Source organism: Sminthopsis crassicaudata, chromosome 1, assembly GCF_048593235.1.
Source record: "Sminthopsis crassicaudata isolate SCR6 chromosome 1, ASM4859323v1, whole genome shotgun sequence".
Taxonomy (NCBI): domain Eukaryota; kingdom Metazoa; phylum Chordata; class Mammalia; order Dasyuromorphia; family Dasyuridae; genus Sminthopsis; species Sminthopsis crassicaudata.
Window position 1 is genome coordinate 484,823,652 of NC_133617.1, and position 16,019 is coordinate 484,839,670.

A 16,019-nucleotide genomic window follows, 5' to 3' on the forward strand; every position below is an offset into this window, starting at 1 on the left:
ATGTGGGGCACAAGAAACACAAGAAATAAAGAAGCAGTAGTGCTCAAGAGCTGTTCATGAGTAGGATCTTCCCAGGAGAGTTCCTTTGGTAACCTTTCCCTTTGGGAAAGGAAAGGGAGAAGAGACCCAGTAAGACTTTTTCATCTGGGGTAATTAAAATGGGCCAACACATCAAAGGGAGGAGCCAGGAAACTGATGAGCCTACTCTGACTCCAGTCCTACTTATCCATTTGTCAGAAAGTTTGCCTCCATGATATCTCACAAGATTCAATACCTGCTATAGCATCTCACCCTGCAACCATCCAGGTCAGAAAAGATTTTTGATAGTGCTGTCTGCATTCCTCAGCATACTGACTCGGATAACAGCCACTTCACAATATTAGACAAACTTACTGACCATGCTGTTGAGGGGGGTGGGAAATAATCATGTTCCCATAAAACAAAAACCGGGGAATTGTTGAGGACCACACCTAAGTGCAAAAGGATGGATCGATTATCCAAAAGCCCCCACAGCTGTGAATTATAAACACACTTGAAGGAATTGGAAATCAGCCTTTATTGATGCAGATGTTGCTTGTAAATTGGGAATGAAATATCTTGGAGGCAAGAGGGAAAAGGAGAGAAGTCAGAGAATGCAACTGCCTCTCAAAATCTCCTTGTATCTTTATCATCCTCTCACATGAAGGGATCTATTCTGCTAGTCAGTATTAGATCCCCAGCAGCCACTAGCAGGTGGCTCTTGTAACAATTTGCATAATGCCTGGAATATATTAAATGCTTAAGATATGCTTGTTGATCAATTCTTTGGTTGAAAATGGAGGGGGACAAAGAAATCACAAAAGAGGAAAATTCACATCTAAAACTCTACCATTTGATATTTATAGCTCACTGGAACCTGACCCCATCAAATGTTTGTAAGCTTATTTTTATATTACTCTGTTGTGTTTATATAGGATATGGTCATTTGCTACATATTTTGTGTAAATGCATTCTTGCTGCTTCATACATATAACACTCTTATCTCTCATCTATGTGACTTTGCACAGGTGGTCTACCATACCTGGTAGGCTTTCCCTTTCTATCTCTGCCTGTTGGAATTACTGATTTCTTTCAAGACTCAATTAAAATTCCATTTTCCAAGTGAGATCTTTCCTGTTCTTTCCAGCTGCTCCTGCCTTTCCTTCTAAGGATCATTGAATTTATTTTGCATAAATACCTTACACATGTATGTGTGTGAATTCATGCATGTGTATAACATCCACATGTACATATACATGATAACAAGGAGACTGTTGCATGACAAGTGAATTGGACACATCCCTTCATGTGAGAGGATGATAATGGTACAAGGAGACTTTGAGAGGCAGTTGCATTCTCTGACCTCTCTCCTCTTCCCTCTTGCTTCCAAGATATTTCGTGGTAAGACTGATGCTCAAGAAAAATCACACTTGCTGTGTGAAGGATGACTAAAATGAAGAGAGATTTAAGGAAAAGTGAACAGTTAATAGGCTATTGAAATAGTTCAAGTGAGAGATAGTCTGAATTAGATTACTTTTGGTTTGAGTGGAGAAAAGGGAGAGAGATTTGTTATAGAAAAAGAAATGAAAAGATTTAGATTGTTTACTATCCTGGAGACAGGACACTATTGTAAGGGAAAGAAGAAAAATTTGGAACACGAAGTCTTACAAAAATGAATGTTGAAAAATATCTTCACATGTATCTGGAAAAATAATATATTATTGAGGAAAAAAAAAACAAAAACAAGAAAAATAAAACAATTCGATATTTTGACAAAAAAAGAAAATGGAGGGGTAGAAAAGTTTTAACTCTTCAAGAGAAAAAGGAATGGGGGGAAGAGAAATAGGAATAGGGGAAAGGAAAAGGACAGTCAGTGCCCACAAAATACATAATAGTATCCTTGTAGTAACTCATTTAATCTATTGGGAAGACTAACTGTGGGTATATGCGGTTCACTTGTGAACTGCAGGTATGCTCAGTGATGATCCCCCTCCATCCTTCTATATAAGATGCCCCTCTTACACCTAGAAAACTACTTCATAGGAAGTTCCTAGCATGGAACATAGCCCTTTTGGGTATATATTGTTTTAGCTGTAGGAAGCAGATGAATTTCTAGATTAAGGATTCTGGAAGCCTGCATTCATTAGCTGGAAGCCAGCTAAGAGCAGGAGAGATATTGTTTTCTTCTTTTGGTATAGTCTCTCAAATTAGATTATGTTCACTTTGATCTTGTCTACACAATCCATACTGCCAAACCATGAATTGAAACTAAGGGAAAATGGAGATTAACTTGATTGTTTTGGTCATTTAATCTTTATCAGCAATAAATATCTATATTCTCGTTGACCCTTTTTAAATGCTTTTAACTAGTTCCAGATCAGTATGCATGAGGTTCTTCTTTAGGCAGGAGTTACTTACCATAGAGAGGATGACTAGGGCTGGGAAAAAGCCCATCACAACATAACAGAGAAGCTCCACAAGTTTGTATCTGGTATGAAAGAACAAGAAACCTTGGACTTAGAGTTGATTTTTAATATTCAGTACATAATTTCCTGATATCTGATGGCAGCATCTTGGATGGAAGGAACTAAAAACTGAAAACCCAACTCTTCCATCCTTATTTCCTCAGCAGAGTTTCTAACTTCTCAATCACTGGCAGGGTCGCATTCTCGATTGGCTGTGCCAATTAAGTTTACTGGTGTTTGTTAATGATGATTTGCTTAATAAATGTCCATGTATTGTCCACAAGCTTCTTCTGCCTTTTTAATTTATTTTATTTTTTAACAAAATAGGTTGGGAACTTAATAAATCTTAAATAAGATTGTGGAATCACATATTTAAAGCTGAAAGAGACAGAGTTCATCTAGTTCAACCTCTTCATTTTATAGATGGGGAAACTGAGGATCAAGGAAATTTATTGGCTTGCTCAGGTTCACACTAGTACTGAGTGTCAAAGACATGTTTTAAAGCCATGTCTTTTGGTTCCAGAGCAAGGGTTTTTTAATCTGGTTGTCCATATAGTCAAAAAAACAAACAAACAAAAAAACAAACATATTTGAACAAATAGATTTCAATTAAATTACTTTCTTTCGTAATTCTGTATATTTTAATTTATGCATTTAAAATGATTATTCTGAGAAAAGGTCCATAATTGACAACTAAATCTATGATGCAAAAGAGTAAGGAGGCCTCTTCAAAAGTCTTATTAGAAGTTAATTATTGTATATTTACTAAAAAGAGGGAAACTTTTTTTTTTTTTAATCCTAAGAGCCTAGAATTCAAATAATGTAATTATGATAATTTGGGGGGGAAAAAAAGATCTTTTTTTTCAAAAAATAGGTTTTTTCCTCTGAAAGGATATTTTATTTCCTAGAGAAGTCCTCTCATTCTTTCTTATTCTGCTGCCTGCCTCTTCTCTGGGACCCCCTTCCTTAATATCTAGAAGCTTCTTGCTAGAAAATTCCATCCTATATGAACCTTGTTAATTGGTGCTCCAACTTTTTGAGACATCAAAAGTAGGAAATCAATTAAGTAAAACCATTCTCTTTTGGGTAAAAACAAACAAACAAATAAAAAACAAAAAACAAAACCACTTAATCAACCTTCCTATAATATTTCTATGTGGGATAACCTAGTTGTCCTGAATCTAGAATGACCAAGAAAAACTTGGGGGTCAGGTTAGGAGGATACCTCTTGCTTGGTTCATCAATCCCCATCATCTTCCTGTTGGACCTGGAGACCATGAACCCAAAGTCTGGATGGACTCTGTATATCCAGTCTTCTCCAGAGATCTGGTTGTGTCCTTTGTCTCTTTGCTCTACTTTTTTCTGGAGGGCTGGTTGGTCAGCATAAGGGGAAAAATCTAATCATTTACCTTAAAAATCATCCCCTTGTGCAGAACTTCTATTGAGGCCCTTTTCTTAAAAGTTGAGTGATAGAAGGGCACCCCATTATATTCTATCACACCTTCTTGTAGAATCATAGTTTTAGTTACAAAATCATCTAGCCCAGCTCTCTCAAATATTTAACTATAAGCGAACCATTTTATATATATATATATATATGTGTGTGTGTGTGTGTGTGTGTGTGTGTGTGTGTGTGTATACACATACAGATAAGGGTCCAGAGAAATTGAGTGCCTAGTGTCACATATATCACAAGTAGCAAAGCTGGAATTTATTTGAACCAGGTCCCTTTGACTTAAAATCCAGGCTCCTTCTCTGAAGCATGTGGTTTTCTTTAGTTCTACCCATTTATTGAATTTTTAAAGGTCCTACCTATCAGAGTTTCTCTTCATTTCCATATGTAAGCGCTCAAGAGTTTACTCCTATTTTCTATTTTTTTCCCAAAACTACAGCCTAAAATCTTACTGACATGGCATGAATCAGATTCAGAGATTAAAAGTCAAAACACTTAATCCATGATGAAAAATGTCTGATGTAATGGAATCATCCTGTGAAATGAGAGTTTGTCCAGTGCTCCTTGCTCCTTCTGTTAATACTAGAATTCTAAAGGACTTCTACTGTGTGGCTGACACAAAGAAACTAGATATTACTTTACCAAATCCTAAATCTGGATTACTCCCACAATCCTCCTTCTCTTCTGTTCCTGTTCATAACAATGAGGAATGGAACTGGAAAAAATCATGCAGTCCTGCTGATTGGGTTCACTACAAATTTATGTTATTTAATCTCAACCTAGAGTCTCACTGCAACAAAGAAACCATTTTACTCTTCCTTAATTGAATTTTTATCCCACTCAGCCCAGCTTCTCTTCTAAGCTATTTTTTTCTTTCACAAGCCTTGCACACTTCCTCCTTTCCCTAATCTCTTACCTGAATACCTCACTCAGAATCTACTAGAGAGTTTAGGCTATTAACTGTGAGGTCTCTCTTTTCTTCCTCATCTCAAAAGCCTATGACATCATTTCCAATTACCTTCTTTATTAGATTTTTTTGGAGTAGATGAGAGGAGATTCTTTGCCTTCAATTGCTACCTAGTCTTAATCACAGAATGGGAGCAGCCTCATCAAACTGAGACCTGTTGAAGATCTTAGTTTACAAAGGCCAGGATCTCCTACTTCATCTAGGGCCATCCGCAGTTGTCCTGATCTATCTCTGGCCGCTGGACCCAGGTGGTTTTGGAGGGAAAGTGAGGCAGGTGACTTGCCCAGCCCTCCCTCACTTAAATCCAATTTACTTGCATGTGATGTCATTACCTCCCAGATGTCCTAGATCTCTTTGAGAACGAAGGACAAATAACAAGCAGTCTCTAATGGAGAAAATATTCTTGATAAGGCTTTTCTTTAAGCATCTTGATTCTTCCCTTACCTCCTCCTTTTCTTCTCCAACAATCTTCTCCTCTTCAATCTTTAATCTCTTCTGTACTGCTGCCTTTTTTTCTATTGACCACAAACATTCTCCTCCATTTAAAACAACAAAACTTTACTTATATTTCACTATCTCTAATAACTATCATCCTACATTTCTCCTCTCTTTCTCAGCCAAACTTCTTGATAACACTGTCCACATCCATTGCCTCCACTTTTTCTTCTCTTGTTTCTGAAACCTTTGCAATCTGACCTCATTCAATTGAAGTTGCTCTCTCCGTAGTTACCAATAATCTCTTCATTACTAAATCAAATGACTTTTTCATAAAAGTGGAAAGTATGGGCCCAATGGATAGAGCATAGAATTTGGAGTCAGGAAAATCTGAGTCTGAATTTTGCCTCAGACACTAACTGTGTGACTCTAACCAAGTCATTCAAATTCTCTTTGCCTCAATTTCCTCATTTGTAAACTTGGGGATAATCATACTTCCACAGGATTATTATAAGGATCAAATGAGTTAATATAAAGTACTTTACAAGCTTTAAAGGATATATCAGTGCTAGTTCTTATTCTCATCCTTCTTAACTTCTATGCAGCCCTTCATATAGTTGACAATTCTAGTTATGAAAATTCTTGGCTCTCTGGGTTTTTACGATTCTGTTCTCTCTTGGTTCCCCATCTACTTATCTCACCACTTCAGTCTTTTTCTGGATCATCTTTTATGTCTTTCCTCACCAAGGTTTCATCCTGAAATGGTATCAACCAAATTCATATAGATTAAAAATCAATTAAGGCATACTGAAAATGCCTAATGTAATGGAATTATTCTGCAAAATTAATTTTCATCCTTTTCTTTCTCTCCATTATCTCTTGGTGACTTCATCAGCTCCTATCCACTTAATTACCAGATCTATGTAAATGACATATAGATGCATAGATTTAGCTCCAGTCTCTCTCTAGGGCATTACCAATGATCTACTGACATTCAAACTAGATATTCTACAAATCTCTTTAGCTAAAACAGAATTCATTGTCATTCTCTCAAAACCCACCTTTTCTGAAATTCCTTAATATAGTCAAGCCAACACTATCCTTCCATTTAATTAGGTTTGAAATGTGGGTGTAATTCTTAACTTCTTAATTCATTCTGCCTTGCCCAACCCATCCAATTAGTTGCTAAATCTTTTCATTTCTTTTTCTATAACAAATCTCTTTCCTTTTTCTCCACTCAAACCAAAATTAATCTAATTCAGACCATCTCTCACTTAAACTATTTCAATAGCCTACTAACTATTCACTTTTCCTTAAATCTCTCTCCATTCAAGTCATCCTTCACACAGCAACCTAAGTGATTTTTCTTGAGCATCAGTCTTAGCATGTTACCTACTACTTAGTGAACTCCAGTGACTTCCTGTAAACTCTAGAATCACATATAAAACTCTTCCATTTGATATTTATAGCTCACTGGAACCTGACCCCATCAAATGTTTGTAAGCTTATTTTTATATCACTCTGCTGTGTTTATATAGGATATGGTCATTTGCTACATATTTTGTGTAAATGCATTCTTGCTGCTTCATACATATAACACTCTTATCTCTCATCTATGTGACTTTGCACAGGTGGTCCACCATACCTGGTAGGCTTTCCCTTTCTATCTCTGCCTGTTGGAATTACTGATTTCTTTCAAGACTCAATTAAAATTCCACTTTCCAAGTGAGATCTTTTCTGTTCTTTCCAGCTGCTACTGCCTTTCCTCCTAAGGATTATTTAATTTATTTTGTATAAATACCTTACACATGTATATGTGTGAATTCATGCATGTGTATAACATGCACATGTATATATATATGATAACAAGGAGATTGTTGCATGACAAGTGAATTGGATTTAAATGAGGCAGGACTGTGCAAGGTCACCAACCTCATCTTCTCCTCTGTAACCTTCTAGGTTCAGTGGTAAGATATGGATCAAGATGGCTGAAGATGACTTTGAATGCGCACACACACACACACACACACACCCCTTATATATCCCCTTAGAAATTAAACCCCCTGAAACAATATTTCACTTAATGAAAAGTACCTAGCATAGTATATAGCTCATAAAATGTACTTAACAAATGATTAATCAATCACTTAAAATAAGTTGATTAATTGACTGGCATATTTCCATCTATATATGTACCTATAGAGAAGCAGAATGTCTTAAAGGATAGAGAGCTTCCTTCAGAGTCAGTAAGACCTGAATTCAAGTCCACATTCATATGCCTGTGAAATATATAGTTGTGTGACCCAGATAAGTCATTTGAATTCTCAGTGCCCCAGACTATAAGAATAAATTATAGTACAGGTACTGATCTTAATTCCTCACTGGGAATAACTGATCCCTCCTATGACTTAAAAACCAAAAACCAAAACCAAAACAAACTACAAATATAGTTATAACAGAAGATATGTGAAAGGTAGTAGAATACTGAAAGAACTGAAAAAAAAACACTGGAATTGAAGTCAGGAAATCTGGGTTCTAAAATGGGGTGTTGCTCCCTACTAGGTATTGCTATGAGGAAAGCGCTTAATAAAGCCTGAGAGTTCCATAAATTGCTTATTATTTTTGTTGTTGTTATTTAGTTCTTTAGTTGGGTCTTCATGACCCAACTTGGGGTTTTCTTGTCAAAAATACCAGAAAGGTTTCCTAGTTCCTTCTCCATTTTTAACAGATGAGGAACTGAAGCAAACAGGATTAAGGGACTTGCCCAAGATCAGATAGCTAGTGTCTGAGGCTAGATTTTAACTCAGGTCTTCCTGAATCTAAACCTGGCATTCTATTCATTTTACCCCGTAGCTGCCTATCATCACCACCATCATCATCATCATTATTATAGACACTAAAGTTGGAAGGTGTCTAGACTTCCTTCTTGCCACTAGACTGATGATTCTGGAGGAGAGATAGGCTGATAACTCTGTGTGGCTCTGCCTGGTTTAAATCCAAGTCCCTCATATCATTGCTGCTTTTTGAAAACCAAGGAGGAACAACAAAGGAGGAGGTAAATCAGGGGCTATAAGATGTGTGCCTTTGGATAGATTATCTAACATTTCAGGAGGAAAAGAAAAGTGGAAAAAAAAGGAAAAACCCCAAAGAATAAATGAAAAGAATAACAAAGAATTACATCAGTTATGAATTGCTCAGTAGAATATAAAGTACTCTTGAAATTACAGAGAAGTTAGCTCTTTCATCTCTGAAACTTTTACTTTGCCCTATCCCCTTCTGTCCTGATGAAGGACAACTGGCTGACCTCATTCACTATTGCTGGTAGGTCTCAGCTATATTTCATATGAATGGGAGGAAGCACTCCTTTCCCTCTCCTATTCAGGATCCATAATCAAATCAGCTCTGAATTGTTCCCGCTAGGGATTGATAGTCTCTCCCTCTCCTCCACCCATGGCCCCATTTACAATCCTAGTAATTTGCTAAACCAAAGTAGTCTTCTTCTTTCCTTCTTTCTTTCCCCCTTCCTGTCTTCTTTCCTTCCTTTCTTCCTATTTCTTCCTTTCTTTCCTTCCTTTCTTTTCCTTTTCTTTCTTTCCCCTTCTTTCTTTCATTTATACATAGACATCATGAATTAGCTATGTATAGATTGTGAATGAAAGTCTCCCTGTGATCCTAAGTACCAGATGGGTCCCTCTAGAGCTGGGGTAATCTGTTAGATGGTTACCTCATGCTAATAGCATATGCTACCTTGGAGATATGGATCCCACCTTATCTGTAAGAACACAGTATTACCCCCAGCAACTCCTGCTCAGAAAGGGATCCCAGAGGTGGAGAAAGGAGTTTTTACCTTTTTGCAGGCAAATGAATCCCACCCACATTTCCACAGCCAAAGCTCACCGTTCATGGAAGAAGAACACATAGACGGTCCCAACAGAAGCCATGATCCAGACAATCCAGCGCATGTGGGAGGCCCACGGACCAAGCTCCCGGAGATTAAGCCTAAGAAACACAAGAAAAGCTGGAGATGAGGAATGTAATTTCTACTTTTACAACAGAGACTCTGTACTCAGAAATTAATTCTATATTTGAAGGAGCTATGTAAGAAATGTTTACCTTTATATCTTCCTAAGTGATAAACTTTCCATTATTTAAATTAATACATGGATGGCAAGTCTGGAATGAAGGATTAGGGCATTTGGGGAGGGGATGTACTGATCCTTGAGAGTTACCTACTTCAAGAAGGATGATCATATTTTTCCATAATGTGTTCTTTATGTCTATGGCCAGCCTCATCAAAAATCTAAGTCCAGAATAGAGTTAGAGGGCATAGCCAGCTAGCACAATACTTGGCACATAGTAACAATTTAATAAATGTCTTTTCATTCATTCAATCAATATACACTTCTTAAGTGCCTCCTATGTACTTGGCATTGTGCTAGGTATTCAAACACACTCTCTGATCCTCTTCAGTTCCCTAAGAGTTGCCTTTCCTGTCCTGGCATGCTCCATATTCCCCCCACCCAGTTCCAGTCACCTACAGGTGCTTAACATCCTGCATCAATTCCACCCAAGGCTAAATCCCATGGTCAATGATAACCTCCTTGCATTCATTCCTCAATAATTAACATAATTATACTGGCATGCTTACTCCATCTGAGTGAGTTTAAGCCCCCTTTTGTTATTGTTCAAATCCCATTCTCCACCCAATCCTCACTCACTGTTCCCTTGTTCTCATCCTCCAAACTCAACCTGTTTCATGCCTGTTTCATAGGCAACAAACTAACTTATCTTTAAACCTTTTTCTTTCTTAATCCTTTCATCTTCTTGCATTCACAGAGACTTGGCTCCTGCCTGATGACTGAGCAAAGAGAAAAAAAAAAAACACCAAAAACCAAAACAGTTTCTGTCCTCAAAATGCATATATTCAACTCGAAGGGAAAAACCTGAAATTAAAAAGCCTTAGTATTATATGAGACACTTCATTATTTTCCTCATGCCCTTAAAGTTATAACTAGGAATTCTTTTGCCTAGATCAAGTAACACAAAGGGTGTTCATGGAAAGCATTATGAAGCATTCTTCACTTGGGGGGAGGACTAACAGAGAAAGATTCAAGAGACATTCATGACCTATAGTTGGGGAGGGTCCCATGAAAGAGAAAAAGAGGTATATCTGGGCATGGCAGGTAAACAGTTCACCCAAGGTTGTCCTCTAATAACTTCCTATCTTAATTATTCCTTTAAAAATATTTTTATATTTTTTGTTTTTAAATCACCTATATTTCCCAATATATTGTTCCTTATAACAAAAATTAAAAATATAAAAACAAAACTCATTGAAATTTACCAATATGCAAAACAATCTACAATCCCCATACCTCTGAAAAGAAATAAGATATAAATTCTTTAAGAGCAGAGTTTGTTTTTTTTTTTAATTGTAGTTATCTCTAGTGCTTAATACAATGCCTAACACATAGTAAGTAAATGTTTATTGACTGAATGAATGACTTATCTTTTTTCTTCTGCTCATTATAGTAAGAAAAATTGGACCTGTCTGTAAATATAGGGAGGTGAGGAAACTTCTATTAATGCAGGACTGCTGCACATTCTCTATGTAGTCTGTTCTTGCATGAGAGGTTAAAGATCTTACTCAGTGTGATTTACCAGTATGTGCTAGCCTGTATGAAACCTATTCATTCTGACTTCCAGACCACTTTCTAGTTACTACTGAGATGACCTCTTTTCTTATATTTCTTCCTGATCTTCTGACTCACTTTTAGAGGGAAGTCTATTATATATCTAAATGTGTAATACATTTGAAAAAGAAAGTGGCAGGAATCAAAAATATATATATATATAAATTTTATGACAACACCAATTAGCTTTTCTAGTTCATGATTCAAGAGAAATGCCATGTGCCCCTGCAATCTGAGGACTGGATATTTCTATACCTGCAAAAGTGGAGAGAAGACCTTTCAAAGGTAAAGGTAGGATGTAAATAGCAATTATTTCTATTTTGACCAGAAACCCCAAGGGTCTTCCCCTCCCAGACTAAATTTTTTATGAATAGGAAAAAGGGACCATTCATAATCACTGAATGGGAGGGTTGCCTCAATCAAAGTGAGACTTATTAAAAACCTTAGCTTAAAAAGCCATCTCCATCCGGGGCCATCTCCAGTCATCCTGATCTGTATCTGGCCACTGGACCCAGATGGCTCTGGAGGGGAAAGTGAAGTCACTTCAATTCAACTGGTATCACCTCCCTGATGTCATGGTCTTCTTTGAGAACAAAGGACAAAACAACAACAAATAACAATATTAGTAACTTCCCCCCACCCTTTCTTTGCAAATATAGATTTTTGCTACCCTGTTTTCCATTGTTTTCCTCCCAAAAGCCCAAAGTTACTAAAGGGGGAAGGCAACACACACACACACACACACACACACTTTTATATATATATATATATAAGTGTATATACATGTTTGCACGTGTGCATTTGCATATAGGTTGTATATATATGCACCACCCACACCCACTATGGAATCTTGGAACATAATTATTATTTCAAAAGTCGCTAAATTTATTTTCAAATTAATTTAGAAAAATCCCAATGCTAAAAAAAGCAAGCCTTTCTTGTAAACCCAGACTGCAGCCCCCACTCTACTCACCAGGGGGCGTACGATGCTGCTATAAAGAAATAGATCACCATTCTGTCAAACATGTGTAGGCAATGTTCCACCATCCTAGGAGCAGAGGGGAAAGCATAGTATATTACGGCCAGGACACTCTTCTTATGAAAGAAATATCAATAGAGGGAGCAATTCTACTGAAAGCACAGATGTGGGAAACGTCAGTACAGACAAGGCTGCAGGTAGGGGTCATAGAAAGCACTCTGAATGGGGAGTCAACGCTTCTAGGTTAAAATTCTAGCTGCTATTGGGAATTCCTCATTCTGATGAAATTATAATGCACATTGTGACCCAAACTCCCAAATGTTAGCATGCTCCATTAAATGAGGCCATGTCAAAAGAAGCCATTTATAGTATCTGTCACATTATATAATGTATGCTAACAAAAGAATAGAAAGTATAAAGGCTTGTGGGTTCCCTCTTCAAATGAAACAATAGAGCACTGATTTTTCTCTGCTGTATAATTATTCATGTTTGTTGAAGACAGACTGGGTTACAGGAATGCTATAAAAAGTTTTGAGAGACACAAATGAACTTAGCTGTAGCCTCTCACTACTCTGCTTACCCATTAAGTGTCTACATCTATGACTCCCCTTAGCATTCCCTCCATAGTACAGAGTTACACCGAGGCTGTACACCACACTCTCAACTTGGGTGGGCTGCAGGAGGCTGAGTCTCCCTCAGCAAGCTCCTGTACTCTCTGTTTTGGGGTTTTCTTGGCAAAGATATTGGTTTGTCATTTTCTTCTCCAATTAATTTTACAGATGAAGAAACTGAGGCAAATGAAGGTAAGGGACTTGCTCAGGGTCACATAGTTAGTAAGTACTTTCTGAGCCAGAGTTAGAACTCATGAAAATGAGTCTTCCTAGTTCCAAGCCCAGGGTTGTATGTATTGTGTGCCACCTAACTATTCACCTGACATATGGTAGGCGCTTAATAAATGCTGACTAAAAAGAATTGCTCTGTGCCACTACTGGGTCTGTATCCCATAAAGAAGGGAAAAGGACCCACATGTGAAAACCGTTTGTAGCAGCTCTTTTTTGGTAGCAAAGAATTGGAAAATGAGTAAATGCCCATCAACTGGGAAATGACCAAATAAGTTGTGGTATATGAAAATAACAAAATATTATTGTTCTAAAAAAAATACTGAACAAGCTGATTTTAGGAAGGCCTGGAAAGATTTACATGAACTGATGCTGAGCAAAACAAACAGAAACAGAAATATATTGTTCACAATAACAGCAACTATGAAAGACTTGGTTCTTCTCAGTGGTTCAGTGATTCAAAGCAATCCCAATAGACTTTAGATAGAAAACGCCATGGTTTTTACCTTTTGTTTTGATTTTTTCTCTCATGATTCATAAAGCAATATGTATTAAAATAAATAATTAAAAAATAAAAATAATAGTTCATGTTTCTATAACTCTTTAAGGTGCACATAGCACTTTTCTCAAAATAGTGCTTGTATGACAAATTGTACAAATAGCCTTCTCACTTTCCAGAAGAAGAAACAGAAGTTTGAAAGTTCAAATGACTTGCCTTGAATCAGACCTACTAAGTGTCAGATTCAGTTCTTGAAATTAGGTATTATTACAATTAAGAACTTAGAAATAACTGAGTTCATCTAGGTCAGCGGTCCTCAAACTTTTTAAATAGGGGCCAGTTCACTGTCCCTCAGACTGTGTGAAGGCCGGACTATAATAAAAACAAAAACTCACACTCTGTCTCTGCCCCTCAGCCCATTTGCCATAACCTGGCAGGCCGCATAAATGTCCTCAGCCGGTGCATCTGGCCCCCAGGCTGTAGTTTGAGAACCCCTGGCTAAGTATATGATGCTGGGCAAGTCACATAAAACTGTTTGCCTCAATTTCTTCAAATGTAAAAAAGACATAATAGCACCTATATCCAAACATTGTTATGAAAATCAAATGAGATAATACTTGTAAAGCACTTAGGACAATGCTGGCATAAAGTAGGCACTTAACAACTATTTACCTTCCTCTCCCTACCCTTGTGACTATGAGGCTATAAATGTAAACTATAAAATGAGGATGATGATACACCTACCTCAAAGGATTGTGAGTATTAAATTGTATAATATCTTTAAAGCTTTTTGCAAACCCTTAAAAACTATATAAACATGAGTTATTATTATTATATTTTACTATCTGTAGTACAAAAAAAAAAAAAAGGCAGCAGCCAACATTCTAGAATATCAATTCTTAAAATGTGGGCTATGGTCCCCTAGAGATCCCTGATACTCTCTCTGGTGGGTGTGAGGTAAAAATTATTTTATAATAAAACTAAGATGCTTTATTTTTTAATGCAATAACTATAGGTAGAGTAAATATATGTGTATGGATAGGACAGTAATAAGTAATAAAGCAAAAAGGTAGGATGGAGTTAAAAGGTTATAAGGAACTTTAAATACTAAAGGTATTAACTTAAAGTTAATGAATAGGAAGTCACTAGAGTTTATTGAGCAAGGAGAAGACAAGATCTGACTCTCTAGTCTTGAAATTCCAGGTCATCTGAGGAACTCAATAACAGTTAAGATCAATGTAACAAGTTTAGCATCTACCATGTAACTGTTACCATCTTAGACAACGCAGTTATGAAAGAAAAAACAAAACAATTCCTTCTTGCAAAAAGCTTACCTTCTTCAAGTGACTTTATAAGTAAATAGAACATATAAGGGATAGGGATGAGGACTGTATTTAATTAGTAAAATGAAAAAACTCCCTCTACCAGTGTATCTTCTCTGAAACTTAGAATCTTGGAGAGATGCCTTTACTACTGAAATGTTGTGACTTGCCCAGTATGTGTCACATACTTAGTATGTATCAAATGCAAGCCTAGAACTCAGGACTTCCTAGCTCTAAGATAATTATGCTATCCCAGCCTTTCCAAAATCCAAACATACAAAATAAATTTGAAACGCTGACATCTTTTGTTTGATGGAAAGAGGGGTATGCTAAAACAAGCTTTTGAGAGCCAGATTATTAAAATTTCAGTATACCTCAAAAATTGTCAAATACTACAAATCAGGACTTGATTTTTAAAAATTGATTGTCTATACTTAAGAAAGCAACGAAGATGTTAATAATTCAAACTAAACTTAAAAGTTTTGTTGTGAATTTTATAAAGCTGATTGTTAAATACTTAGCATACCTCTATATAGAACTGTGATTCATGAATAAAAAAGGAAGGAGAACAAGAGACAGATAAAGACATACCTAGAAAAACAGAGAGAAGAGAGAGAGGAAAAGAAGAGAGAGAGAGAGACAGACAGAGACAGAAAGACAGAGAGAGACAGAGATGGAGAGATAGACGGAGAGAGCAGAGACATATGGAGAGAGACAGACACACAGAGAGAGACAGACAGAGAGAGAGAGAGAGAGAGAGACTGTGAGAGAGGGAGAGGGAGAGGGGAAAGGGAAAGGGGAGAGGGAAGGAGGATAACAGAGAGAGAGAGAGAAGGAGAGAAACAGAGAGACAGAAAGAGAGAGAAAAAAAGGAGGGAAAGGGAGGAAGAGAGAGAGGGAGAGGAAGAGGGGGAAAGAAAAGGAGAGAAAGAGACACAGAGAGAGAAATGAGGGGAGAATGCTGATTCTTGAATAAATCCTCACTATTCCCTCCCAGCTATTTGCTTCCTAAAGGGAGAAGATGCTACCTTACCTGAGGTGTCTTTTCTTCCAGGAGATGATGTGGAATATTGTGGAGACAACAAAGAGACCACACAGGCCAAAGCCATAGATCCAAGCAGAAATTGTTTCCCAGTCATCATCAGATAGGAAGTAAAGGTTGGAACTGCCGAGGATGCTGGGGATAATCCAGAACTGGAAATGGAGAATGGATTTCACTTGATTGTGGTAGTTGCGTCATTCATACAGGCCAACTATTTCAGAATTGGCCCTAGACTTTTATAAACTACCTGCTATCGTAGGGACAGTAGTGGAGATTAGATCTATGATTTCGATAAGGAAACTTCCTC

The 16,019-nt window shown here is 37.1% G+C and overlaps 1 protein-coding gene across 2 annotated transcripts in view; it reads right to left on the reverse strand.

The window, feature by feature from the left end:
* MMD2 (monocyte to macrophage differentiation associated 2) overlaps positions 1 to 16,019 on the reverse strand; it is a 110,144-nt gene that overhangs the window by 15,134 nt on the left and 78,991 nt on the right. For both annotated transcript variants that reach the window (XM_074281217.1, XM_074281216.1), the window contains 4 exons: positions 15,704 to 15,864; positions 12,005 to 12,079; positions 9,236 to 9,337; positions 2,437 to 2,506 (listed from right to left, as the gene is read on the reverse strand). In XM_074281217.1, the coding sequence (XP_074137318.1) occupies positions 2,437 to 2,506; positions 9,236 to 9,337; positions 12,005 to 12,079; positions 15,704 to 15,864 (408 nt within the window). The remainder of the gene's footprint in view (positions 1 to 2,436; positions 2,507 to 9,235; positions 9,338 to 12,004; positions 12,080 to 15,703; positions 15,865 to 16,019) is intronic.